This window comes from Cyprinus carpio, chromosome A24 (genome assembly GCF_018340385.1).
Source record: "Cyprinus carpio isolate SPL01 chromosome A24, ASM1834038v1, whole genome shotgun sequence".
Taxonomy (NCBI): domain Eukaryota; kingdom Metazoa; phylum Chordata; class Actinopteri; order Cypriniformes; family Cyprinidae; genus Cyprinus; species Cyprinus carpio.
In genome coordinates this window covers 23,780,702-23,807,500 of record NC_056595.1, presented here as the reverse complement: position 1 = coordinate 23,807,500, position 26,799 = coordinate 23,780,702, and the positions used below count along the sequence as shown (strand labels likewise).

The 26,799-nt window shown below is 36.4% G+C and overlaps 1 protein-coding gene and 1 pseudogene across 1 annotated transcript; one reads left to right on the top strand and one right to left on the bottom strand.

Annotated features, from left to right (window-relative positions):
- The window catches only part of LOC109057198, a 318,686-nt pseudogene that overhangs the window by 118,984 nt on the left and 172,903 nt on the right, over window positions 1–26,799 (top strand).
- Window positions 16,968–24,940, bottom strand: LOC109059610 (receptor-type tyrosine-protein phosphatase eta-like). The gene is made up of 9 exons (XM_042714831.1): window positions 24,341–24,940; window positions 21,591–21,845; window positions 20,890–21,147; window positions 19,382–19,750; window positions 18,701–18,952; window positions 18,319–18,582; window positions 18,063–18,160; window positions 17,595–17,659; window positions 16,968–17,524 (listed from the first exon to the last, which is right to left on the bottom strand). The coding sequence occupies exons 1-9, from the start codon at window positions 24,660–24,662 to the stop codon at window positions 17,509–17,511; spliced, it is 1,899 nt and encodes a 632-aa protein (XP_042570765.1). The 5' UTR covers window positions 24,663–24,940; the 3' UTR covers window positions 16,968–17,508.

Here is a 26,799-nt window from a genome sequence, read left to right as displayed (position 1 = left end):
CTCTGTGAGCTATTGAAAAAACCTCCCAGCATATTAATATTGTTTTTAAGTAATTTTGTGAAAATTATGCTTTATTAATCAAAACTCTGTAAATCTGTGTGAAAAGGAATAAAAGGTGTCAGAGTTTTACTGCCTCTAGTGTCATTCTTTGCAAATTTTAATAAAGTTATATTTTAAGCATTTTCAGCATAATGATGAAATAGGGAGACCTGGTAATGTTAATGTTATATTATGTTGGTATTTAAAATAGTTTCTGTTATGTTGTTGTTTTGGGGGATTTATCATTGTAGTGAAGCGTCGAGCATGTATTTATATGACTGTATGGAGTACAAGTGTGACTTTTTTAAATATATATATTTTTTGGTATATCATTTCTTGGTTCACCTAGAAAGTGTTACAAAATGTCATACCATTACATTGACAAAAAAATAAATAAAATAATGTTACTTACATTACAAGTATGCATACCACTTTATTTGAGGAATATAAAATATAAAGAGGACGTCTTGCATGGTTCGTAAAGTTCCAAGTAAATATATTCATTTACAGGCATGAATAGGCAATTGTGTGCCTGATCCTCTTTTATTACACTGTTATATGTTCGTCATTTACATCTTCAAAAACCTTTTGGAAAAACTCCCTGGCTCACCTGAGATTTGCATAACCAAGCCTAAATGATGAACGATATTCCATATATTTGCATTGATTTTACAGTAACATCCATAGCTAGTGAACCTTTAACAGTTCTGTAAGCCTAAAATGTGCTGTAATGCAACTGTCTAATGCCAGTGCACCAAGATAACACACGTTTATTAAAGATTTCTAGATATTTTAACGTACCTAAACCTCTGCTGCTCTTCAGTCACTTTTGACCAAAAAATACAAATAAAAAATATTAATAATTCACATTTATGCATTTAGCAGATGCTTTTATCCAAAGCGACTTACAGTGCATTCAGGCTAACATTTTTTATATAACATGTGTTCTCTGGGAATCGAACCCACAACCTCTTGCGCCGCTAATGCAAAGCTCTACCACTGAGCCACAGGAACACTCACAACTGCATTCATGCCTGGAAATTAATATATTTACTTGGAACTTTACGAAACATGCAAGACATCATCTTAATAGTTTACATTCCTCAATTAAAGTGGTATACATACACTACCAGCGAAAAGTTTGGAAAAATTAAGATTTGTTGACGTTTTTGAAAATCTCTTCTGCTCACTAAGACTGCATTTATTTGGTCCACAAATACAGTAAAACAGTAATAATGTGAAATATTAATTATGATTTAAAGTAGCTGATTTCTATTGTAGTATATTTTAAAATATAATTTATTTCTGTGATAAAAGCTCAATTTTCAGCATCATTACTCCAGTCTTCAATGTCACATGGTCCTTCAGAAATCATTCTAATATGCTGATTTGCTGCTCAAGAAACATTTCTGATTATTATCAATGTGGAAAATTATTGTACTGCTTCATATTTTTGTGGAAACCATGATAAAAAATTTTCAGGACTCTTTGATGAATAGAAAGTTTAAAAGAACAGCATTTATTGATCAGTCTTCATTAATCCTTGCTAAATAGAAGTATTATTTATTTATTTTTTTATTTTTTTTATATTTTTATTTTTTTTTTATTTTTTTTTTGAATGGTATTGTATCATTGTTTTTGAATGGTTGTGTTTCATTTTTTCCTCTGTAGTGTTTTGAGTATTAACCTGTGTAAGGTTTAGAGACAGTGTATTCATCTCACATCTGCTGCTTGTTGATTCGCTGGTTGTCAATCTTAGGTCCAGTCAAGACCTTTTGGAGTAATAAAATACATCATCAGTTAACAACCTGAAAGGAACCAGAAAGAAAAAATATACTCTTCAGATAAATCAACTGAAGGTAAAAACTCACTCTGCCCACAATACTCTCCTGTCCACTGATGGTCCTGATCTGATCCTGAGCTCTACAGTCAGACCTCTAACAACAACTTATTCACAGAGTGACTTTGCATAAGAACCCTAAACATTCCCAATTGAGCCTACATTTGCAAATAACTGGAGTTTGGTGCTTCATTTGGACTCTTGACCTTGAGATTTGGTTACTGTAACAGTGTGTTTAATAAAACACAATGGAAGCCAAGATAAAAATGAGATCAGATGATTTTGGGTATCTATTGGTGGAATATAATCAATATATAATCTATATAATCTAATCAATGTATGTATCACTGGTGTGGTGCACTATATATATATATATATATATATATATATGTAACACACAATGATTATTATATTATTATTATGGTACACTATTAATATATGAATTACCAACCCTCTGCTACTGTAGTTTAAGCAGTTAGTCCAACTCAGCAAACAATCATTAAGAAAAGGTTTAAAAACATGTACACAAAAGCTTTTAAATAATGTATCCTTTACACACACAAAGACATCAACAATCAGCATATGAATCTCAACAATGGTGACCATCAAAAAAAAAAAGCTTCATGCCAGAATGCATGCTGGGTCCTAGCATGGTACAAAACTCCCAGCATGCATTGTGGCATGAATAAATTATGCATCTGAATTTTCCTATTATTGTCATGAACTAACTGTTTGCTTTTATTTTTGAAGTTGTTTCTGTTGTGACTTTTAGTAGTTTGTTTTATGATGTCCAGACATGATGTGTTTATCTGAACATTTTTTTGATTGTCACCATTGTTGAGTGTCTAAATGTGTACCTAGTTTAAAACTCTTGCAAAAAAAAGTATCACAGAGAGATCGTTTCTGTATTAATACTTTATGGTGATGTTTTTATTATATTATATTATTTGGAAATCCTCCAACGGTTTTCTTTACAAATCCTTGTTTTGTGATTCTAATTCGTGACCAGTGTTTTGTTTTGTTCTCTCTCCACGTTCGTCACTAACCATGCAGCGCTGACGAACTACGACATTCACCTGCACGTTCACAACAATCAGCAGAAGTGAGAAAAAAAGTGTTTATTACGTTTGAAATCTGGATATTTGTCTTGCAAAAACGCATGGATTTGCTACGGGGGCCTTTATTTACCCCCCGGAGCCGTGTGACAGACGTTTTATTACAGATGCGCGCACTTTATTTCACGTCTTCTGAACTGTTGAAAATAAACACCAGTTTACCCCCATTGAAAGGCTTGGAAGAGCAAGGACAATTTTTAATATAACATCGATTGGATTATTCCTAAAGAGGAAAGTCACATACACCTATGCTTCGAGCATGAGTAGAAGATGGACAAATTTTCATTCTCCGGTGAACTAACCCTTAAGAATTTACATTTTGTTTACTCTATTTTTCAGTATTCAGTTTATTCTCTTACCAGCACAATACAAACAGAAACGTTTATCATGTCATTTTATTGCATGTGGTTTCATGGAGCTTGTTTTAGTGCAATTTAATTTGCATTCAGCATACTGTTAGATGAGACCTGAAGCCTCATTTATAAAATGTTGCATAAAAATCAGGCGTGTAGTCAAGACCAGACTTCCAAAACCAAGACCAATCAAGAGTGCAGTCAATGTGATAATTAAGTGATAAATTGTTTAAAGTGATTAGTGACAATCACCTGATGTTAACAAGCAGAATCACTGAAAGAGGACCAAGAAGAACAGAAAAGAGAAAAGACAAAGACTACAACTGACTTTCAGCCACAGCCTTAGAAATCAACTGAAGTAAAAGTAGACATTAAATCTCTCAAAATCTCAGCAGAGGATAATTAACAACTTCACAAACAGCATTACAAGCTTCACTAATTACTAGAGGTGTAACAATTTACTTGTTTTATCGATGCATCAATTACAAAGCCTGACGATGCTTATGCATCGATCTTGCAACATGATTTTTTAAATAACGACTTGTCGATTTTGGACAGAAATTGATATAAAATGCTAAAAATAGAATTAATCGTGATTTCTATAGCGATTCAATGCTTTCAAAATATATACACATTAAATCACCACAAGCACAAATTAATGGAGACCTTGTTTGTGCCTCGCATCTCTCCTTCACGCGCTCCACTGTTTACCTCCTGTGACTGTGACATTTTTTGAGCAGCTGATATATGATCTCTCTTTAGTACTCGTGACCAGTAATGCTAAAGTGAAGAACTTTTACTTTTCTGTAGTTTTGAAATAAGCACAATATTTATCTGATAATCAGATGCATGAAAGTAGCGTTCGTTGCTATAGCAAACAGACATCAGGCGCGTTTTCTTTCAGAATCATCATTCGGCGATGAAGAGGAAAAGTTGAATACTATAGCATTTTATGAAAATAAGAAAAATAAGTTTTCGCACTGTAAGAGAAGTCATCTTGCTCTCTACTTTTTCAACTGTAGTTATTCTGTTATGTTGGTGTTTGAGCATAAAAAAGATCTGCAAAGTTACAAAGCTCAAAGTCCAATTCAAAAGGAGATATTTTATTTAATGGAAATCACGTTTTAAAAACTACAACGAACAACTTGTTTGGACTACAACGCATATTTTCCGGGATTTGTGATATCACAAAGATCGACAAATGGGATGAGACCTGGTTGAACTGCACTAGAGAAAGCAACGAGTGTTATCACTATGTCGGAGACATGCTAGTGTTCCCAAGACAGACCAGCTTAGAGTGGTTACAATCATCCGGGTTTAAATCGTACTCAGATTGATTTGATTTTGAGGCAATATTTACACCAGGCGCCAAGTGCTGTCAGTCACAACACACACTGGCCCAGCTAACCAATCATAGCACATCTCGTATTACCAGAAGGCGGGCCTTCATTTGATACAGGAACTATTCATGTCCATTCATGCCAGACTGGGGAGAGAGGTGTTGTAATAATGTAAAATATGTGAAAAATAATGTGTTTTTCGAACAACCTAGTATGAGAGCCTGTTCTAGTACACCCCAAAACAAAATCAAGACCTTGTAAAAGAGCATAATAGGACCCCTTTAAGACGTGCCAGGAAATGCCTAATATGGACAAAGGAATCTATTGCTGCAGCTAAGCTAAATAAAAAGCAGAATGAACTGGTGAAACGTCAAGAAAATAAACACAATAAATAAATAACATTTATGAATGATTCAGTGCTAATTGACATATCATTTATTACAGTACAGAAACTATAAAGTATCTTTTTTATCTGATTCTGTGCAGAAAATGAAAATAATTGCTTGTAGTAGACCCTATATGAAACAATCACACAATTGCCATTAGGTAAAAAATTATAGATTACAAATGATTGATTATTGTCTGGCAGTGTATTTGATTTCTTATAGTAAATTCAATGTAAGATAAGAGAATAATTCCTGGTAAAAAAAAAAAAGAAAAAAGAAAAAAGAAAAGTTTATTCTCTTACCAGCACAAAACAAACAGAAACTTTTATCATATCATCTTATCGCATGTGGTTTCATGGAACTTGTTTTAGTGCATCTAATTTACATTCAGCATCCTGTAAGATGAGACCTGAAGCCTCATTTATAAAATGTTGCATAAAAATCAGGCGTGTAGTCAAGACCAGACTTTCAAAACCAGTCAATGCAATATTTAAGTGATTGAATGATTAGTGACAAACACCTGACAAGCAGAAACACTGAAAGAGGAACAAAAGAGAAAAAAAAACAAAGACTACAACTGACTTTCAGCCACAGCCTTAGAAATCAACTGTGGTCTTATGTATTATTAGTCCACTGCCTGTATATAAGTATTGATTATGATATAATATTATTAGTATTGACCAAGTTCAGAGGCTTTGATATGTGGATCAACTTACTATGTTGTGTATTTTCATCAGTTTCAACATGAAAAATAATTTTCATATTGATTCATAGGATTTATTGCATTTTGGCGGAAAAAATGAAATGAAGGCTACGCCCCTGGTGTGACAAAATATTAGCTACACGGGGGGGAAAAAGAATATAGCAGGCCTTTGAAATTACAGAAATTAAACATGTATGTACAAAACAATTAATTTATATTTCTGTTGTGAACATGCTTTAATCAAGTGGATTTCAGTTGTTCGTATTGAGTGTTGTATGTACACATTTCTATCACTTTGATTTAAATCGATTTAATCTAAATCTGAAATCAATCTAATTGAGTTCTGACACAACCGGGGCACTCCGCAGCAGATGGTGGCGGTATTGCATCATTGAGAGGGATGACAAACTGCTGAAAAGGAGAAATTGAATCGAGCGCCAAAAACTGTGAAAGATTCAGCAGCTGAGCCAGCAGTCACCTCGTCAACGACGACGATTTACTAAATAGTTAGTTCAGCAAATTGTTTTATATTTGTTTTCAAATAGGCGATATTTCCACTAGATAACAGTTTTCGTGGTGTATAACAACTACAATGGTCAACTACCAACACTTTAACACTCTGCTAATCTGTCATTAAGTGTCAACAAGCAGTGGCCAACAGTCAATAGGCCTTTTTAAAAGGAGGTATTTTTCATTAAAGTAAATGTTGTGTTTATTTTCTACAGTTTGTCTGTAACGTTACATTGAAACTTTGCTGACAGTGTGAATTGCCCTTCCACATGGGACGCGCCAGTCACGAGTGTTTTCTAGCTCATTTTTAATGAGATGACATTATATTTAGAGAGAGGCAAAACGCGGGTGATTTCACTGCAGGCGGCGTACAGACTGTGAAAAGTGGTGCTTCTGCTGAAAGAAAGCTGCAGCTACGAGCCGTTTCCAATGTCTGTAACTCTCCCAACCAAACCTCGCCGGACAACCGGACCTTTTTGGATGCACCCAGTAGAAAAGCCCTGTTATCATCAAAGCCCTGTAATTTAGTTCTTCTCACTCTACATCAAATCATTTAAATTTAACATTATTCAGAAATAATAGACCTACAAGTAGGTTAGTTGAACATCAGCCCAAAACAAATTCATGAACTGAAACAGGCTTCATGAACTAAAACTGAAACGGGTGTTGGGCTCGCATATAGCCTACCTCTCTTATTCAGCACGAATCCACTCAGAAATGTTTCCATATTCATGATGTATTTGAATGCCATTATGCTTTGAACTTCACTGCACGCAAATCGTCCTTCACATGTGCAATGTTTGATGGATGAATGCAAAATGGATTGTACTTCGGACTATTTAAATTGAGTAGTGTAGCCTAACTTTCTATATGTTTGGTTAACTTTTTTTTTTTTACTTTTTTTTTTTGATACTGAACAGGCTGCGACGTTATAACTTACATGTTGTGTGTTCCCAGGTGAGGCGCCTGCGCGATCACTTCTGATGGGTTGAATCAGTTTTGATTAGGGGTGTAACGATTCACTAATTTTATCGATCTTGAAACATGATTTTTGAAACGTTATAATCAAATAAAATTTAATTGTGAATCGTATCGAACTGAATAGTTCTAAATTTGCAAAAATCAATCTTGAATCAAATCAAAAACCTATGAATTGTGAATTGAATTGAATCAATGTCTACCTAAAGATTCACGGGCCTAGTTGTGATAACTGAGGAAAACATACAAAATGTGCAGGGCATGGGGTACTCCAGGACAGGTCTGAGAACCACTGGTTTACAGAATCAAAGGAAGCAAAGTGTTTTTACTTTAGCAAAGGAAAATCAGTCTCCTCTTGGCTTATACTGTATATCGAAATCCTCAAACATTCTTCTTTACTAATCCTCATTTAGTACTTCTAATTAGTGACTGTTGTTTTGTTTTGATTTCTCTGCTACGTTTTCGTGTGCGTCACTTCTGAGCAGCACATGTGCAAAGCTGACCATATACGTAATTCCCCCAGAACTGCTTCTGTTTACAACAGTGAGCGCAAGCTAGATTCAAGTGATTATTACGTTTTGAATATGGATATTTTTACAAAAATGCATTGATTCACTACAGGAGGCCTTTTTTCACCCCCCGGAGTCGTGTGAGACACTTTTTTTTATGGAAGGGCGCTTTTTATTTCATGTCTTTTGGACTGAAGCATTGCAACACATGCTGACTGCAATGATAGAGCTTGAAAGGTCAAAGGCAATTTTTAATATAACTCCAACTGGATTTGTCTTAAATAAGAAAGTCATATTCACCTAGGAGTAAAATGCAGCCTAAATTTTATTTTTGAGTGAACTAACCCTTTAAGGTCACACACAAGCACACACTCATATTCTGAATATATTGTCATGGATCATTGAATCAGTCTGTGCCTTTCATATTAAACTATGTTTGCTTGGTTCAAATATTTGGAGTTTCGTTTAAAAAAAAAAAAAAAAAAAATGTTATCAGCTATATAGCAAACACAATAACACATCTCTCAGTGAAGTTTCCAGTGATCTCATGTTTATTTTCCTGTTCAATGATACAGAACAACTTAAAATTGTTCACTCCTGCAGCGTTTGCATAGAGTGTGTTTTACATGAGTGACACACGCTTCAGTGCTCTGCATGTGTTTATAACTCTGTCAAACATGAAACATCACAACAACTGTTCTTCACTAGAACTGAATCGACAACCAACTAAAAGGACTGGCAGCATTATGTGGATATACTCCATGTATCAGTGGAGTCCAGATTGAAGATGCTGTACATTATTACTGTCAGACACGTCATCAACTGTAAAAATGACTCTCACAGTGACTGAACTGATGGCGCAGCTGCTCAAACACTATCACACACTACTGACACACAGAGACCAAACACAGAACTACACATGAGCTCAGAACTGAGTCAGGAGTGTCCAGTGCTCGGAGTTCAGCACAAAAAACACACATATGATGTTGTCCTCCATTGTCATCAACAAACATGATTTGATTTGACACATTCAAAAGGAATGGCAGTGAAACAAACCAATAGAGCAGCTGAATAAAAATGCTTGAGCACTTCTCTAAGCACATAAAATACATCAAGAATCACACAACACATTTACTGAATGTTCAGAGTTTAACTGCTAGTCAACAGTCTGACAGCTTTTAAAAGCTCATAATGACTGTTAAACCCACAGACGACAACATAAACAGCAAAATCCCCAGTGTTAAAGTAGCACTGCTCAGTATTTATATGAGTCCACACTCAGAGTGTTAAAAGTAACAGTGGAGCACTGTTGAAGATTTTGTGATAATTAACTGATTAATAAAGTGATGACTGAGTATTAGTCACAAACACTTGCCGTTAACAAACAGAATAACTGATAAAAAAGAGAATTAACTAAAGAAACAAGTACAAACACATCTACAACTGAATCGAAAATAGAATTGGTTAGTCGTGACTGGCAATGCTTTCCACGCCTCTGTGGTTTGGATCAGTTTAATCAATGCAAGAGAGAGAATGGAGTGGACTGTGGAAGTGCACAGGTGGAGCAGAGAAGCAAAACTTCTGTTCAGGGTTTCAAGTGCAGGTCAGTTTCATCTGTAAATATGCTATTGTAGTTTTGTCTTTGTTTACTTAGCTAAGCAGCAGCAGCACATTGCTCACCATCACTCAAAATACTGTATAAAGCACATCATTATAATCTATTGTAATGTTACAGTAGTAATTTAGCAGAAAAATAATCATATTTTATAATAGGTTTAGGGGGAGCTAGGGCAGACAACAACACAAGCCTTACAAAAATGAACATTATTTTACTATAAATCCAAAGACAATGGTTACTATTGTTAAACCATGGTAACCACAAATTAAAAATTAATTTTAAAAATTAATATTTTTTAAAAATAAATACAAATGGTAATCCATTTGGCAAAAAACAAAAACAAACAAACAAAAAACATGGTTACTGTACTTTTACTATAATAAAAGCATGGTTAATTTTTGTAAGGGAAAACCATGACTCATGTTCAATATTAGGATTTTTCTATAAAGATATTGTAGTGATGTACTTATTTTGACATGTATGGGCAATTTAGAAAGTAGTTTTGTTAAATCTTGAGTATTAAAGGGTTACTCCACCGCAAAATGAAATTTTTTTTTTTCATTATTCACTTACCCCCATGTTGTTCCAAACCCATAAAAGCTTTGTTCGTCTTCGGAACACAATTTAAGATATTTTGGATGAAAACCAGTAGGCTTGAGACTGTCCCATAGACTGCCAAATAAATAACAGTGTACAGGCCCAGGAAGGTGCAAACAAATTCATCTTGATAATTTTAGATAACACTTAAGCAAAACATGGTCAGGTCAAAGTGTCTGAATAATCTTTGGTCCCAATTTTTTTTACTGGTTGTCCACTGTATGAATAATATTTTGGGGGTATATTATGTCACAGTTTATTTTGCTAACCTCACTTACATAAATAAATAGTGTCCTGCACCCACTAGTAAACAAAATATCAACAATTATATCTGGGGCCTCATTTATAAAATATGCGTACACACAGATTTGATCTTAGAGTGTGCGTACGCAAAAATCCACTGCAACGTTGATATTTATAAAAATGGTCTTTGACGTGGAAAAGTACTTACAGCCACGTCAGGGTCTGAGCAGGTGTATGCACTTGTGACGCATGTGATTTTTGTGCACAATTTCGTGCACAATTTCGTTTTCTCTGAATGGAACTTACGCACTTTTGAGAAATGATCTTAGAACAAATATAGGATGGTTTATATGCAACCTTTTATAAATGATGCCCCTGGTGTCTGAATAAGTTTTGGTTTGACTGTATATTGGACGCTTTAGGAGATCTTCTGCACAAGCCAGAAGCATCAACCTGCTGCTTTCTCCTGCACACACACTGAAGCTAAGCAGGGTTGAGTCTGGTCAGTACTTGGATGGGAGACTTTCGGGGAAGACCAGGTTGCTGCTGGAAGAGGTGTTAGTGGCCAGCAGGTGGAGCTCATCCTGTGCTCAGAGTGGGTCCTAATGCCCCAGTATGGTGTTAATAAACTGCACTGTAAAAAGACACACCTGTAGTTAATATAAACCCCAGAGTCTTCCTCTGAAAGATAGAGATGTAACCCTGGTGTAAAATAGTCCCTACATCACATTGCCTAACTTCCCCAATCCCCCCGCACACAATCATGACATCACAAGTGATAAAGTACTTTATTTAGTTCTTACAGCTTGCGTGGAACCACTAGACATCACTTTAATGTCCTACACAAGCACACACTCATATTCTGAATATAGTGTCATGAATTATTGAATCAGTCTGTGCCTTTCACATGATTGTTACGATTGCTTGGTTCAGTCATTACACAGCATTAAAAAAACTGTGATCAGTTAAATAGCAAACACAACAGCACATCTGTCAGAGGCTTCCAGTGACCTCAGTTTATTTTCCTGATCAATGAAACAGATCATTAAACTAACTTCAAACTGTTCACTGCAGTGTTTGCATAGAGAGTGTGTTTTACATGAGCGACACGCTTCAGTGCTCTGCATGTGTTTATAACTCTGACAAACATCAAATATGATCAACAACTGTTTTTCACTAGAACTGAACCTACAATCAACAAAAATGACTTTCATCACCATATTGATCTGGATGCTGGCAGCATTATGTCGAGGTTTGTGTCAGTAAAGATTTATTTGTTATTTTTTATGTGTTTTGTGAAGATATATGTTTGCTTTGTGTTCCTGTGGCTCAGTGGTAGAGCATTGCGTTAGCAGCGCAAAAGGTTGTGGGTTTGATTCCCAGGTAACACACATACTGGTAAAAAAAAAAAAATGCATAGCCTGAATGCAGTGTAAGTCGCTTTGGATAAAAGCGTCTGCTAAATGCGTAAATGTAAAGTGTTTGTGATTTCTAATCTTTCTCATTTGAAAGAATCTTTTGGGCAGGTGACAGTGACTCAAACTCCCTCAGTGCTGCTCTCTTAGACTGGACGATCAGTTACTGTAGCCTGTACATGTAACAGAAATCCAGACTGCTGTAATAATGGAAATCATTTTCTTAGCTGGTACTTACAGAAACCTGGAGAAGCCAGTCAGGAACTCCATCTAGATTCAGTGGCAGTGGATCTAACAGTGATTTCACTCTGACCATCAGTGGAGTCCAGACTGAAGATGCTGGACATTATTACTGTCAGAGTGCACACATCATCAGTAGTAGCTGGGTGTTCACACAGTGATAAAGAGTGGTACAAAAACCTCTGTCAGTCAGAGTCACAGTGACTGAACTGATGCTGCAGCTGCTCAAACACTATCACACACTACTGACACACAGAGACCAAACACAGAACTACACATGAGCTCAGAACTGAGTCAGGAGTGAAATCAGCTCTATTAGACTGTGATCTGTCCTGTGACAGACGGGTTTCACATAATTATTCTCAGAATCAGAGAAAACTGGTATCAAATCAAACAAAACAAAACAAAAAAAAAATACACATTTTCTCAGTTCCAGTGTTGTAGTTTTTGTTTTGTTTTTGTAGACTGTACTACACAATCTACACAATCTACTACACACACACAAAACATAATAAAATTTGAAGTGTGCTACACACAGGTGAGTGGGCCTGTACAAACCACCTGTAGTAACACACTCTCCTCTATGTGCACTAGACACTTTTCACACACACTGTTGTGTACAAATAACTCAACATATGTATGTTTTTGCTCATGCGCTACAAATCATCTTGCACTGTTCCCCAGCCAGCTCCTTGACTTTCCCTTTGCACATGTAAAGTATTTATGTGAAGCATTGGTACAGTTTGTATTCTCTAGTTTATGTATAGATTATTATTTAGATAAAGTATATCGTAGGTTAGCTGTGTTTAGGTTTATACTGTTTTACTTCATTGTTGTATGTCTATATTTATGTAGCACCGTGGTCCTGTGAGGCACAACATTTCGATCCACTGTATGTCCCCACATGTAGTGGAATGACAATAAAGCTCAACCTGACTTGACTTGACATACTTTTTACAATCATAATGTATTCTTGAAAAATCTGTCTTATGAAACTACTACTCAAACTCTATAACTGTCTCATGACTCCATGAGCAGAATCGAAACTTGTCGTGTTCTTAAAAGAGTTCTCTCCCTTGACTCCTCCCAGCCCCACTTTCTTAGAGCCCCATAACAAACACATAATAATCACACCACATCTCCCCTTCTAACAACACTTGAAACAGTAAGCCAATAACATGACTATTAATTATCCCCCAGAATTACTTTTGAACTTAACCCCATCATTAATCACTAATAATTGAACTAGTGTTTATTTCCCCATGCAACATCTAACTTTTTCCCTTCTTTTTTTTTTTTTTTTTTAACTCACTGTATGTGAAACCCGCACTATAACTTTCTAGAAATTTTAAGGTCTAGTCTCTTTGGCTGAATCACAGTCCTTCCTGATGGTGTTTTGTATACCCCAGGAGTTTGGACCGTTTGAGCTGTTGACGATTCCAAGGAGTGCTCGCCCTCTTCTGTCTGATCACCAGTTTTTGGGAAACTTCCAGCCCATGGTTCAATGTTCAGCATTGGAACAAGATGACATCTGTTCAGTCAGATGGTGCCTTGAGGGCTTTCCACTAAGTTAGAATGAGGTGCTGAATGGGGTGCTACCACGGTACCCTCAGTCTTAGTGTCTGTGATTTAAACTCTCTGACCTGAGGAAAGGTGATTGAGTTGTCTTGCGCGGTGACGTGTGTTGTAACTTGCAGCTTACTTCTCTCTTATTCCCTTTTCCTTTGCTGCTACAGAGGTGTAATCAGGGAGGCTCGGAATCAGAAGCGAGTGATGCTGTAGTATTGCGTTGTGGTGTGCGTAGCCTTCGCCCCATTAGGAGCTGAGCAGTGCTGTAGCCATTTGGCAGTGGTGTTGTTCTGTAAGCCAGCATTGCCAAATAGGGGTCCTTTGCTTTGCTGAGAAGATGTTTTACCATCTGAACATGGCATTCAGCTTCTCCATTGATTTGAGCAAATTACGGGCTACTGGTGAAGTGACTGAACTTTAAAACGTCTGGCTGGAAAATTGAGGTCCATTATCTGAAAAAAGGAACTCTGGAATTCCATGCCATGAAAACATAGACTTCAAGTGTACTATTACATCATCTGATCTCGCAGGGCTTAATTTGGCAATCTCCACAAATCTGGAAAAATAGACCACTACCAATAAATAAGTGCTTCCATGTATGAAAACAAGTCAGCACCCAGCTTAAGCCACTGTATGGTTGGAAAATCAGAGGGCATTAAAACCTCAGTTGGATTGACTCGTTCTCGTCGGGAATCACCGGTGAGAAGTCATTTGCCAGTATAAGTCTTGTGGTGAATGAGTTGATGAATCAATAATTTCTTTATGTACAAACTTAAAACAATCTTAAACTATTGGCTGTATTTCACATCAAACAGAAGACAACTGAAAGCAAATATTGTAAAAAATAATATCTAAATAAATTCTTATTCTATTTTATACAATAAAAATAAAACGTACCTCGAATAAGCAGCCTTGGACAAACTATGCAAACATTTTTTTTTTTTTCAAAAAAAAAAAAAACGTTTTCCGTCAAAAAGCACCTGATGGAGTTTGAACTTCACATTAAACTGCTTCTGTTTCACACAAACGCTGGAACAGATGTGCATGTTCGGCTAGAATCGCCCTGAACTTGTGCATGTTCGGATGCAGAGCTGTGAGGAAAGTTTCAGAAAATACTGTGCACTCCGCCACAATAAGAGTTTGCGTGCACTCAAAGCGAACTTCCGGCAACACTGCGAAGACGTCTTAGGGTGCTTTCACACTTGGTTCACTTGCCTGGTCCGAACCCGAGTTCGATTGCTCCCCCCTCCCCCTGCCCCCGCTGGACTGTGTTCATATTATAATATTTGAGTCCGAACCGCGGTTCGTTTGCGTCATCAAGCCAGCAGCTGTTTACCCCGTAGCTCTCTGCACTTTTATGTATTTAAGTTTTTGAACCGTTCGTTTTGTTTGCAAAGCTTCGGTACATAACGGCACTTGCGTCTGTCTTACGAATGTACTGCAAATGCTCTAAAGAACGCTGAAGTCGAACAGAAATGAGATATACAGCTCTCTGCTTGCAGCGTGTCAGTCACGCTCGTCAGGAAAGTGAGTGAAACACACTCACAAACACACATTTTCATCAAATAATACGTCATTAATAGCGGTTCACTTCCGGGATTTGGTACGATTGCGTTCACATCAGCAGTGAACCGTACCAGAGTTCACATGAACCGTACCCCAGACCACTCTTTTTAAGCGGACACAGGTATGGTTCGCGGGTGCGCACCAGAGTTCGGAAGACAGCGTTCACATCATCCAAACAAGCCGAACTCTGACGTCAGTCGAACCCGGGTGCGCACCAAAAGTGGTAGTGTGAAAGCACCCTTATTTTCCTTGCTCACCCAAGCGAACTTGCGGACGCGTCGAGTATAAATCAGTCTTGACACAGAGAAAGGGACCAATGGCCGGCCAGCTTTGGGAGAAAAATTTGATTTTTTTTTTTTTATTGTTTTTATTTAAATTTATTTGTGTGTACTTCTAACATGTTTGGTTGTTAAAATGAATGTTGTAAATTCAAATCAGAGAGTCTTCCGTGACTGGAATGGATGTATTCTTGAGTACAGTTTTCTGCAAGAGCATACAGGGCTGTTATGAAATTATCAACTGGTTCAATTGGCTGCTGCACTCTTTGATTGAATAATACCTAAACTTAAAAACTACCTTACTAACTATTAATAAACAGCAAATTATATAAAAAAAAATAAAAGCCTATTTATCAGTCATAGACAATGTACTGTAGGCTATTAGCAGCCTCTTCTTTTCTATATCTGAACGGTCCTTAACTCAGTTCAGTGTTTATTACGAGCAGTTGACCTGTGAAGGCTGTGTTTAAGCGTTCATGCTCGCACTACTCTATGTTTGTACATGTAGGATAAGAGAAATGTGTGTTTTTGTTCACATTATCCGACATGACGCCGTTCAGAAAGTCTGGAAGGAGGTCTGATTCTTTGAATAAACCAGGGCTGACAAATTCACTTTCCTGGCTGGAGTGAGATTTTGATGGGTGAATTAGTAGGGCTATGAGACGTATTACTTGCTCAGTCTATAGTTATGTGTATGCACTTGGCTACACGTCACATCACTTTCACAATCACATTATGTTGTATGTGGATTGTGCCTCTTGTATCGATGCATTAATGCAGTAGAGCACACGGTGGGAGTGTTCTATTACAACAAGAGATCCGTGATGGTCATATTCTGCTTTTTATATATATATATATATATATATATATTCGACCAATATATATTTTAAATACTCTTGGATATATATTTAAAAATATAAATATATTTTTTATGTTTTCAGATATCTCAGAAGAACCTAAAAAAAGTATATAGTGGGAGAAATACTGTAAATAATCATCACATCAACATTTTTTTGATTGAAACACAGTTACGATGCAGCAATTTGCATGAAATTTTGACCAGAAATTGGCATTAACTCAAGAAATATAAATATTTTGTTCCTGTGTCATTATGTGTCAATAATATGATGTAATATGAGTTTAATGCCAATGTCAGGTAAAATTTCATGCAAATTGCTGCATTGTAGCTGTTTAAAAAATGTTGATGTGTTGAATACTTATTTCTCTCTGTGTGTGTGTGGGGGGGTGGGGTATGTGGGCATGTATGTATATATATATATATATATATATATATATATATATATATATATATATATATATATATATATATATATGTATATTATTTTATAATTTTTCAAGTAAATGTATCTTGATTTTAGAATGTTTATATATTTGGAAAACAAGACAGAAATACTGAGGACTCGTGGTTATAGATGTAAATGAACATCACAAGTTGGAAAGAAAGTAATTATACTTTCATAAAGTAGTGAAATAAAGCAAACAAACCCATGTGTAATATCTTTAATTATAATGAAACCAGTCCCCAAAATAATCAGCAGTAATCCATCATGAACATTAAAACTGGAATTCAAATGAAGCTATAGCAAAGGTCTTAAAAAAAAAGGTATTCATGTTACAGTTTTGAAGATGAATTATAGCTCCCACAACTATAGCAAATATCATCACACCACTCAATTTATAGTAAATGTCAATATGCAATTTGTAAGAAGAAAAAATTGCCATACAGGCCCAAAAATGAGTGAGAATCAAAATAAAACCCTCCAAGAAGCTAAAAACAAGCACTTAACAACCTCTTAAACCAATGCACTTTCCAAAGACATAATGATTTTTATACTGAATATTCTATACCCTCACCCCAAACTCGCACAGAAAATAAAAAACAAACAAGCAAAAGTCAAAAATATCAGGTTTTGCTATCCCTGTGAGGACATTTGGTTCCCGTAAAGTTTACCAAAAACTTATATTTCTTCTCTAAATGTTTCCTCTTCTCTCCCTTGTTTCCTAATCTAATCTAATAAAATTGTATATAACATATATTGTTGGCTCTCTGACACATTGCTTTTGTTCCTCTTTTGTAAGTTGCATTCATGGAAATGTAAGAAAATAAATTCAGAATTCACCAGGCATGAAATCACACAAAATTTCAGTGTGTGATTTTTTTCTTGATTGTAGGCCACATCATAGAGATTCAAAGGATGTCTTTGCTGTGAAATGAGAGTCAGAGGTTAATATAAATCATAGTAATTTGTAAAAAATCCAGCTGTTTTTACAAACCTAGTTTTTGCTTTAAGCTTCCAGTGGACCAAGTCTTGAAATTTGTCATCAATTTTTTTTTTCAGCTGAAAGACAGAAAGAAAATTTGTGTTTATTTCAGTTACATTTTCCAGCTATTTGCACAAAGCTGTTTTAGAATGTTTATTTATTATTATTTTTTAATTAGCATTCAAGATAAAAGGTTTAAATAAAACACACACACACACACACACACACACACACACACACACACACACACACACACACACACACACACACACACATATATATATAGTTACATTTTAATGCAAGTTTTTGTAATCAGTATAACAGTGCAAATGCAATAACTTTAACAATTTATGAAATCTAAATGTTGGTCATTGTGTTTTTTTATTCATCATCTTTATTTCTTGTGTGCATTCATTGCATAATAATTCTGTTTCTGTAAAGTTGCAACAAGCTTGATGTAGTCTTTGAACATTTCTTCACCGTTTCAAACAGTTCATTCCGAGTTTCAGGTTTGTCACAATGAAGTGCGGTTTGAGAGGAACACAACATCGTGAGGACCAGTGTCCTCTTCTCAGGCTCTGGAAATAAACAAAGACGATTTTAAACACGGAAAAATTACTCAAAATACTCATTCTAATAACATGTTAGAATGAATAGCATAATCATGAAGCGCAGTAGAAATATACAACAAAGCCAAATGTTCGCTTCATCAAGAAACTAAATTCAGTGTCTTTACCTGTTTTTGCATGAGTAGTGGCTGGATCACTCAGATTTCCAGCCAAGACCATGACATTGAACGTATATTTTGTTCCTGGTCTTAAATAAGGAATGGTGATATTTGTCTCAGTTGTATTTATTTCATTAGTTTCATCCCAGAAAGAAGTGTTATATTTCACTATATATTGAATCAAGGCACCCTCAGACTCAACTGGAGCACCCCAGCTTAGCTGTATGTTATTTTTGATAGCGGTGGCCTTTACATCACGAGGTTTAGCAGGCCCTGTGAATTGATTTGTGAGAAGTTATACAGCTGAACTTGAAAAGCTGATGAAGACAGTGATTTAAGCTTCTGGAAAAATAATCGAAAAAATAGTGATCGCAATGTAATGATTACTCACGGGTGTAATCTGACTTATTAGCAGGTACACTTGTAAGGTCACCATTAAGAGTGACAACTGAAACGGTGTAAAACACTCCTGCCTTCAGATTAGTGAAAGTGTAATCCTTGTTTGTAGTATTATATGACTGTATATCCTTTGCATCAGCACTTATAATTGTCACTTCAAATTTTTCATAATTCCCATTTATTTCCCAGGTGGCTTGCATTTCTTTAAGGGAAGGTATTAAACTGAGGTCCACAGATTTTGGGCCTGTATGGAGAGGAGTCAAGTCAAGTCACCTTTATTTATATAGCACTTTTAACAATACAGATTGTGTCAAAGCAATTTTACAGTATTAAATAGGAAAATAGTGTGTTAATAATGCAAAATGACAAAAGTAAACACTCAAAGGAGAGAGAGAGAGAGAGAGAGGAGAGGAGAGGAGAGGAGAGGAGAGGAGAGGAGAGGAGAGGAGAGAGCATGAGTTTGTCAGAACTTAGGAAATGCTACTAATTTTTTATTCCATTATGGAAAAAATCTTCCAAAATTGTTTGACTGTCAACTCACATTCAGCTTTATCTAATGTGCTAAGCTTACAGCTTAGTGATGGAAATGTTCAATTAGAATTTACTGTACATGCATGATATATGAAATGCCTTTAATTAGGGAAAGAATGTAATAACTGAACATGAGACTCACGTGTGTATGCTGGGATTCCAACCATTTCTCCTGACAGAGTGTTGTTCTTTGTTAGCGCTGCCACACACACACAAAACATGCTGCCGTCTGATCTATTACTCTGTTTGATAAATGTTTCTGTTTCATCCACTGTTTTGCAGTCTGTATTACTGAATTTTGCTGTATCGCTGTTGCCTGAGTTTGTAATGTCGTTGTTTGCTGTAATGCTGCTGTCTGATGTGATGTTGCAGTAAGTACACTTGCGGCTGTTATTGACTTCTTCAAGACAATAGCGGTAACCTGAATAATTACCAGTAGGAGGATCCCAAAAGGCCATTATGACTGTGCTGTCATTGTCTGCTGATCTTAGGTTTCTGACAGTTGAAGGTACTGAAAAGTAAATACCAAAAAAAGCAGTTAGTCTATCAAAAACATGTATTTTTTTGTATTCATGGGAATGCTTGTTACTTTGAGAATAGCTTTTTTTCCATACACCTGTTTAAGCCTATATGAATCTGAGTTTATCACATGTTGGATGGAAGTGCCAAGTTGTGCATAAATTCTTCTAAAAAAATGCATTTTATCTGACAAGACGACATGCGCACATGCTACAATGAAAACACATTTACTGAATAAATCCCTTGATGTGCAACGGAGGATGTGATTGGATAACTGGACTAACCAGCGGACCAATCGCATCACACAGCATCTCAGATGTTGGTTGTCATCAAAATTATTTGGTATAAATATGACAGAGTTTATTGCATTTCATCTGCACACTCTCAGAGCCACAAGATATTTATGATGCATGAAAAAGTGGCTTCCCCTAATGCTATTCCTGATACATCTGTTTTGTGCCAATTTTATTCTCTTCAACTAGGGTTAGGCTATTATCATTAATGAAAATTGAAAACAGAAAACTATTAAAAACATTTCTGTTAATAAAAAAAAATGCTAAAATAAAATATTAATATTAATTGAAAAACTTACACAAAATAAAAATAAAAATGTTGCCTTGGCAATAAAAAAAGTTTAAGAAAAAGCATTCAAATTATTAACTGGAAATAAATAAAAAACTAAAACTACATGAAACTGAAATATAATAAATAAATAATTTAAAAAAGAAATCTAATAAAATGGGAATGGCACATAGCAAAATTACTAAACTGTAATTATAAATGACAAAAAAATAAAAATCTGAAAATAAAAGTTTATTCAAGATATTATTAAAACTATAATGAATGCAAAAATAACACTTTCTTGAACAAATGGGATGGAGATGGTGCTTTATTCGCAATTGTTTATGCAATATTTTATTTTTGTACACAAGTTAAATTGTAAACTTAACTTATGTTCTTATGTAGGTACCCCCCCCCCCACCTTGTTTCCTGTCAATATATACTATCCTATCCTGATTAAAAAAAAAAAAATCTTTACAAAAAAAATGGCAAAGAAGAAAAAAAAAATTAAACTGGAATTAACCTAAAAATAAAAAATAAAAGTTCAAGCATGAAACTTTCTGCACTTACTGGTGTAATCAGAAACGTTGCTCGGCACACCTTCAGTCATCTTATTCACTACAGCTTTAACTGTGAATACATACTCGGTTCCTGGAATAAGATCCGTAATAGTGCACTCTTCATTATCACACTTTTGTTTTTCAGTTTTCAATGCATTTATGAAAGTTACTGAGTAGAAGTCATGGTTTCCATCTGGTTTACTCCACTTGAGGTTGGCTCTAACAGTTGTCACACTCACCACAATCAGATTTTGCACATCAGAGGGATCTAAAAAAGTGACAGCATGGGTCAGAGAAACCATGTTAAAACCATGTTGCGCACAATGAAGTCAAGTCCAAGTCTTAGGGGGAAGTCGTGGCCTAATGGTTAGAGAGTCGGACTCCCAATCGAAGGGTTGTGAGTTCGAGTCTCGGGCCGGCAGGAATTGTGGGGGGGGGGGAGTGCATGTACAGTTCTCTCTCCACCTTCAATACCATGACTTAGGTGCCCTTGAGCAAGGCATCGAACCCCCAACTGCTCCCCGGGCGCCGCAGCATAAAATGGCTGCCCACTGCTCCGGGTGTGTGTTCACAGTGTGTGTGTGTGTGTTCACTGCTCTGTGTGTGTGCACTTCGGATGGGTTAAATGCAGAGCACGAATTCTGAGTATGGGTCACCATACTTGGCTGAATGTCACGTCACTTTCACTTTACTTTCACTTTCACTACTTACAGGTGTAGAAGGAGATATTCTGTGGATTGAGGTCCCTGCCACATTTCACAGGAAACACCTGAACTTTGTACAGAGTTCCTGCTGTCAGATTTTCTATGTATTGAAACAGTTTAGTCTGGTTAAATGTCTGGTTTTTGTCCCCAGTAACCTCCACTCTGTAGTGACTGATGTTCTTAGCACCGGGTCCCTCAGACCAGCTCAGATTGCCTGCACTTGTGTTCACATCGGAAATGTTTATCTGGCCAAAAAAGCGCTCTACGGACAGAAAGATGCAATGACGAATATTGGCAGAAACTTACAAGTTATTTACGCTCTTAAAAATAAAGGTTCAATAATGAGGTTTGATTTTGGGTTTCCTCAAAGAACCATTCAGTGAAGAAGTTTTTAAAAGAACAATTTTTGTAGAACATTTTTAATTATCTAAAGAACCTTTTTTTCAGTCTTAAAAATGAAAATTTCCCCATAAAGAACCATTTTGGGTTCCCTGAAGAACCTTTCAGTAAACAGTTCCTAAACAAACCAGTTTTATAAGAGGGAGGAGTGTTTTATTAAACTAAAGAACCTTTTTCACTATAAAGAACCTTTTGTGGATTAAAAGGTTTCCATGGTGTTAAAGATTTTTCATGGAACCATCAAAGCCAATAAAGAACCTGTAGCATTTCCATTCATTTCACAAAAAGGTTCTTTGTAGTAAAACGGATCTTAAGATTCATAAAAAGTTCTTAATGCTAAGATGCTTTCGTTCAGGTTTGTTTTATGTACGCAATCTAATTTAAATCAGAAACTGTCCATGCTCCATGTGTGCAGCATCTTTGTTTGGATCATAATTAAAATGAAGTGGTTGACTGTTTTTTTTAACTGGCTACAGATAGTTTGTCCTGTAATAGAGAAAATAAATGTCCTGTTAATGTAATAATATTTCCATTATTTCTTGTCAATTGCTTAAAAAAAATTATAATAATTACCAGAATAGGCCAATAAAAAAAGATACATAAAATCAGACATGAAAAATAAAGATCGGTGCATCCCTAAATTTAAGAATGTTTGAAATAAAGAAATTAAAACACGAATATAAGTATTGTTATTTTTTTTCAATTCATTACAGTTATTTTTATTCAATACTAATGTTGTCACGATCTCTAGCTGGAGTGCCTGTGAGCTTCATTAGAGGGCACTCCGTTCCAGACTTTTGCCATTCACCCAGGACTACATTCCCCATAATTCTTTGCCGGACTCATCATCTATTGCATCACCTGTCTCTTATTAGATCTCATCAGTTCACAGCTGTCTCACATTAGAAGGACTTTAAAAAATGCACACACACTTGAGCAAGGTGCTGGGTGTCAAACTCAGTTCCTGGAGGGCCGTAGCCCTGCAGAGTTTAGTGCTAACCCTGCTCCAGCACACATATCATGTAGTTTTCAAATAAGCCTAAATGATTAGATTAGCTGGATCAGGTGTGTTTAATTAAGGTTATATCTAAACTGTGCAGGACTGTGGCCCTCCAGGAACTGAGTTTGACACCCTTGGTTTAGCCTGTACCCTGTTGCCTTGTCTTGTCTTGCCTTGCCTTGCCTTGTCTTGCCTTCTTGTTTTTGACCATGGACTGTTTATCTGGTTATTGTGATTGTTTTGCTGCCTGCCCTGACCTTTGCCTGTTTACGGATTCCTCTTTGTCTTTGCCTGTGATATTATTGTTTGCTGGTACTGGACCCTGCCTGTCTGACCACGTTTACAAATAAAGCCTGCATTTGGATCCTCACCTCTGTTGACACGACGCCTCCATCATAACAAATGTACTCAATACTTAATACTTTGTAATTTTACATTACAATAGTATTATTTCAATGTATTTCTCATAGTTTAATATTTTTTTAATAATCACATTAAAAATATTCATAATATTCAGTCATGTAAAAAAAATTGTACACTTTATAATTTTTTTTTTTTTTTGCAAGTTTTTCACAAATTTCAAAACTACTTGAACAATAGCTGTTCAAGTAATTTGTTGAAAAGTCCTGTATTTTTGTCATATCGCAGTAAACAGAATACCGCATTTACTTTGTACCTTTGGAAGATGCTAGTAAAGTTCTTTAATTTAAATAGCTAGGTACCTGAGTTAATGTCTTTTTTTTTTTTGCAATACACTTGTTTATATATTATGTATAATTTGTTTTATGTCATAAAGCTGTCATAAAAAAAGTCTTAAATGATTAAATAACACTTAAGTTACTTTATTTTTTTCTGCTGTTTAATTATGTTTACGAGCTGATTAATTCAGAATATTTTAGTTAATTAAAATTAAAAAAAAATATTGAAACTAAATTAATTAATTCAAACTCAACCCATCCCATAAGTGGTACCTCTAAAAGATTATTACATGAAACGCCTGAAAGAACTCTTTAAGGTTCCTTACAGAACCTTTTCTTCTCACTCAAAACTAAAGGTTCTTTTTGGCATTAATGCTTTCATGAAGAAGCGTTTACATCCACGGAGACTTTCAGCAAAGGTTTGAATTTTAAAATGTTCTTAAACTTTAAAAATGTTTCTGTTCACTGAAAGATATTTTATCACAAGAAAAAAAATGCCAATGAAGCATATCATTATTTCTGATTTATATTTTTGTTATACATTATTTTATTTATTTTTGGCAATGCTGTGAAAACCTCCTTTTGGAACCTTTCTTTTTAAGACCAACAATATGAATCTAACAATACGATGCTGTGCTCTAAAAAACAAAGTCCTTATACCTTCATAACAGATGAAAGGTAGACTTCTGTTGCAGTCTTCTTCCTTCCACATGCCGAAGCTGAGCAGGACCACACAAGCATCCTCAATGTATTGTTCAGGATCTGGCTCGGGTTCAAAGACGCAGTTGCTGGTGGTGGTGCTCTCGGTTGTGGTGTCCTCGGTTTTGGTGCCATTTGTTGGGGCATTAAAGGTGGTGCTAAATGTTGTGACTTTAGGGGTGGTGCTGTATGTTGTAGTATTTGGAGTAACAGTCGGTGTTCTCTTACACATATCCACAGCACTTTCAAGATCATCACATGTCATATTTAAGCAAAAAAGCATTTCGAACAGTATGGGGCATGTATCATTTTCTTTGTTCGTTTGAAATGTTGAGGTTACTGAAGCAGGAGTGACTGTGGAGGTTTGTGTTGAGGTCACTAGGGTAGATGTTGGGGTAGATGTTGGGGTTGATGTTGGGGTAGTTATTAGGGTGCTCAGTGGACTTTGTGTAGTTGAGGAACATATAGGAATCAGTTTCTTTTCTCTATTTGGAACAGGATGACCAGGGTACCAATTCTGATATGTAACAGGATCCCCATTAGACCATGCGGCCCATGGGGAGGAGCAGTTGTAACTCTTGCGGAGTCCAACCCAGTAGTCCAAAGAGAGGTTATGGACAATGAGGTGGACATTTCTGCTGGTGATGGTCGTCAGTTCTTTGAAACAGGACTGACAGTGGAGTCTGCCCTCATCCCATGTGGCATTGTATGACTGAGGAAAGTACTGCTCCTCTGCCCAAAGGACTGAGCCTGAACATCATCATTTGAGAAACAAGTAGTAGTAATTAAAAATATAAAAAAATAACACTTATCTTAAAGGGGTCATATTGTGCGATTTAAAATTTTCCTTTCTCTTTGGAGTTTTACAAGCTCTTGGTGCATGAAAAAGATCTGTAAAGTTGTAAAGACTAAAGTCTCAAATCCAAAGAGATATTCTTTATAAATTTAAGAGTCAACCACACCCTCCTAAAATGGGTCGTTCTAACACGCCGCCACATGTCTACATCATGATTTGGGAAGATTTGCATATCATCGCCCAAATGTTCATGCAAAGACAGAAGTTGTAACTTTTATTCTCGCTCTTGCTGCCGCCGCCATGTTGTGGAGTCGCTGTGTGTTTCGTTGTGGAAGTGAAACTACTTTGTTTGGCCTTCCAAAAAGAGGACACAACTAGAAATCAGTAGTTAATTAAGTTGTATTTACAACACTGTTCCAGAACAGTTAAATCCAAATATTCAGATGTTTGCTGCACATTTTACGGAGGATGAGGACTGTTTCCTGAACCAGTAGCCTACAATGTGCCAAAGGCTGTTTCTATAAAGTGGGGCAATTCCAACTTTGCAAGGACAGTCTGGCGCTTCTGACTCACAATGTGTAAGTATGTTTTCATATTTAAAGAATTTGCCACTGATGATTCAAACACAAGTTTTGAGCAGTATAGAGTAGCGCTTGTTTGTCATTTCTCAGATCACAAATGCAGACATGGTTTTATGGTTTATGCAGCGCGATACGCAACACAGCGTGTAAAAATACAGTATAAGTCTTCAAAACCAGTAATTATGTCCTCACTAATTGGAGTGTTTTTGAAGCTGCTGCCACTGATCTGGACGAGCTCACAGAGACTGTAACATCTTATATCAGTTTCTGTGAAGACATGACATTCTACTGCAGGTCCAAAAAAAAAAACACCCAACACCCGCCCTGAACACCTCTCCAAACAATTGCTCACACCATTCACTCCTCCTGCAACCCCCCTCTCCCCCACACCTGCAATTCAGATCAGGGAAGATGAGGTGTGCCAGGTCTTCCAGAAGCAGAAAAGGAAAAAAGCACCAGGCCCAGATTGTGTTACACCAGTCTCTCTGAAATCCTGTGCTGACCAGCTGGCCCCCATCTACACACAGATCTTCAACAGATCACTGGAGCTGTGCCAAGTCCCTTCATGCTTCAAACGCTCCACCATCATCCCCATCCCAAAGAAATCCAAAATTACAGGACTAAATGACTACAGGCCTGTGGCTCTAACGTCTGTGGTCATGAAGTCATTTGAAAAACTGGTGCTGGGCCAACTGAAGGACATTACTGGACCCTTGCTCTTCAGTTTGCCTACAGAGCAAACAGGTCTGTGGATGATGCAGTCAACATTGGACTGCATTATGTTCTGCAACATCTAGACAGACCAGGGACTTATGTGAGCATCATGTTTGTTGACTTCAGCCCGGCCTTTAACACTATCATTCCAAACATCCTCCTGCCCAAACTAACTCAGCTCTCTGTGCCCACCTCCATCTGTCAGTGGATCACCAGCTTCCTGACAGACAGGCAGCAGCTAGTGAGGCTGGGAAAATACACATCCAGCACATGTATAATCAGCACTGGAGCACCTCAGTGCTGCATTCTCTCCCCACTGCTCTTCTCCG

Bases quoted from the DNA above. Each gene is read 5' to 3' on its own strand.
- LOC109059610 (XM_042714831.1), bottom strand. From the start codon at position 24,662: ATGCTTTTTTGCTTAAATATGACATGTGATGATCTTGAAAGTGCTGTG. The intron at 21,148-21,590 runs GTAAGTAGTGAA...TCACTTTTTTAG, and splicing joins GAATATCTCCTTCTACACCT to ATCCCTCTGATGTGCAAAAT. The intron at 17,660-18,062 runs GTGAAGAAATGT...TCTGTCTTTCAG, and splicing joins GGAATGAACTGTTTGAAACG to CTGAAAAAAAAAATTGATGA.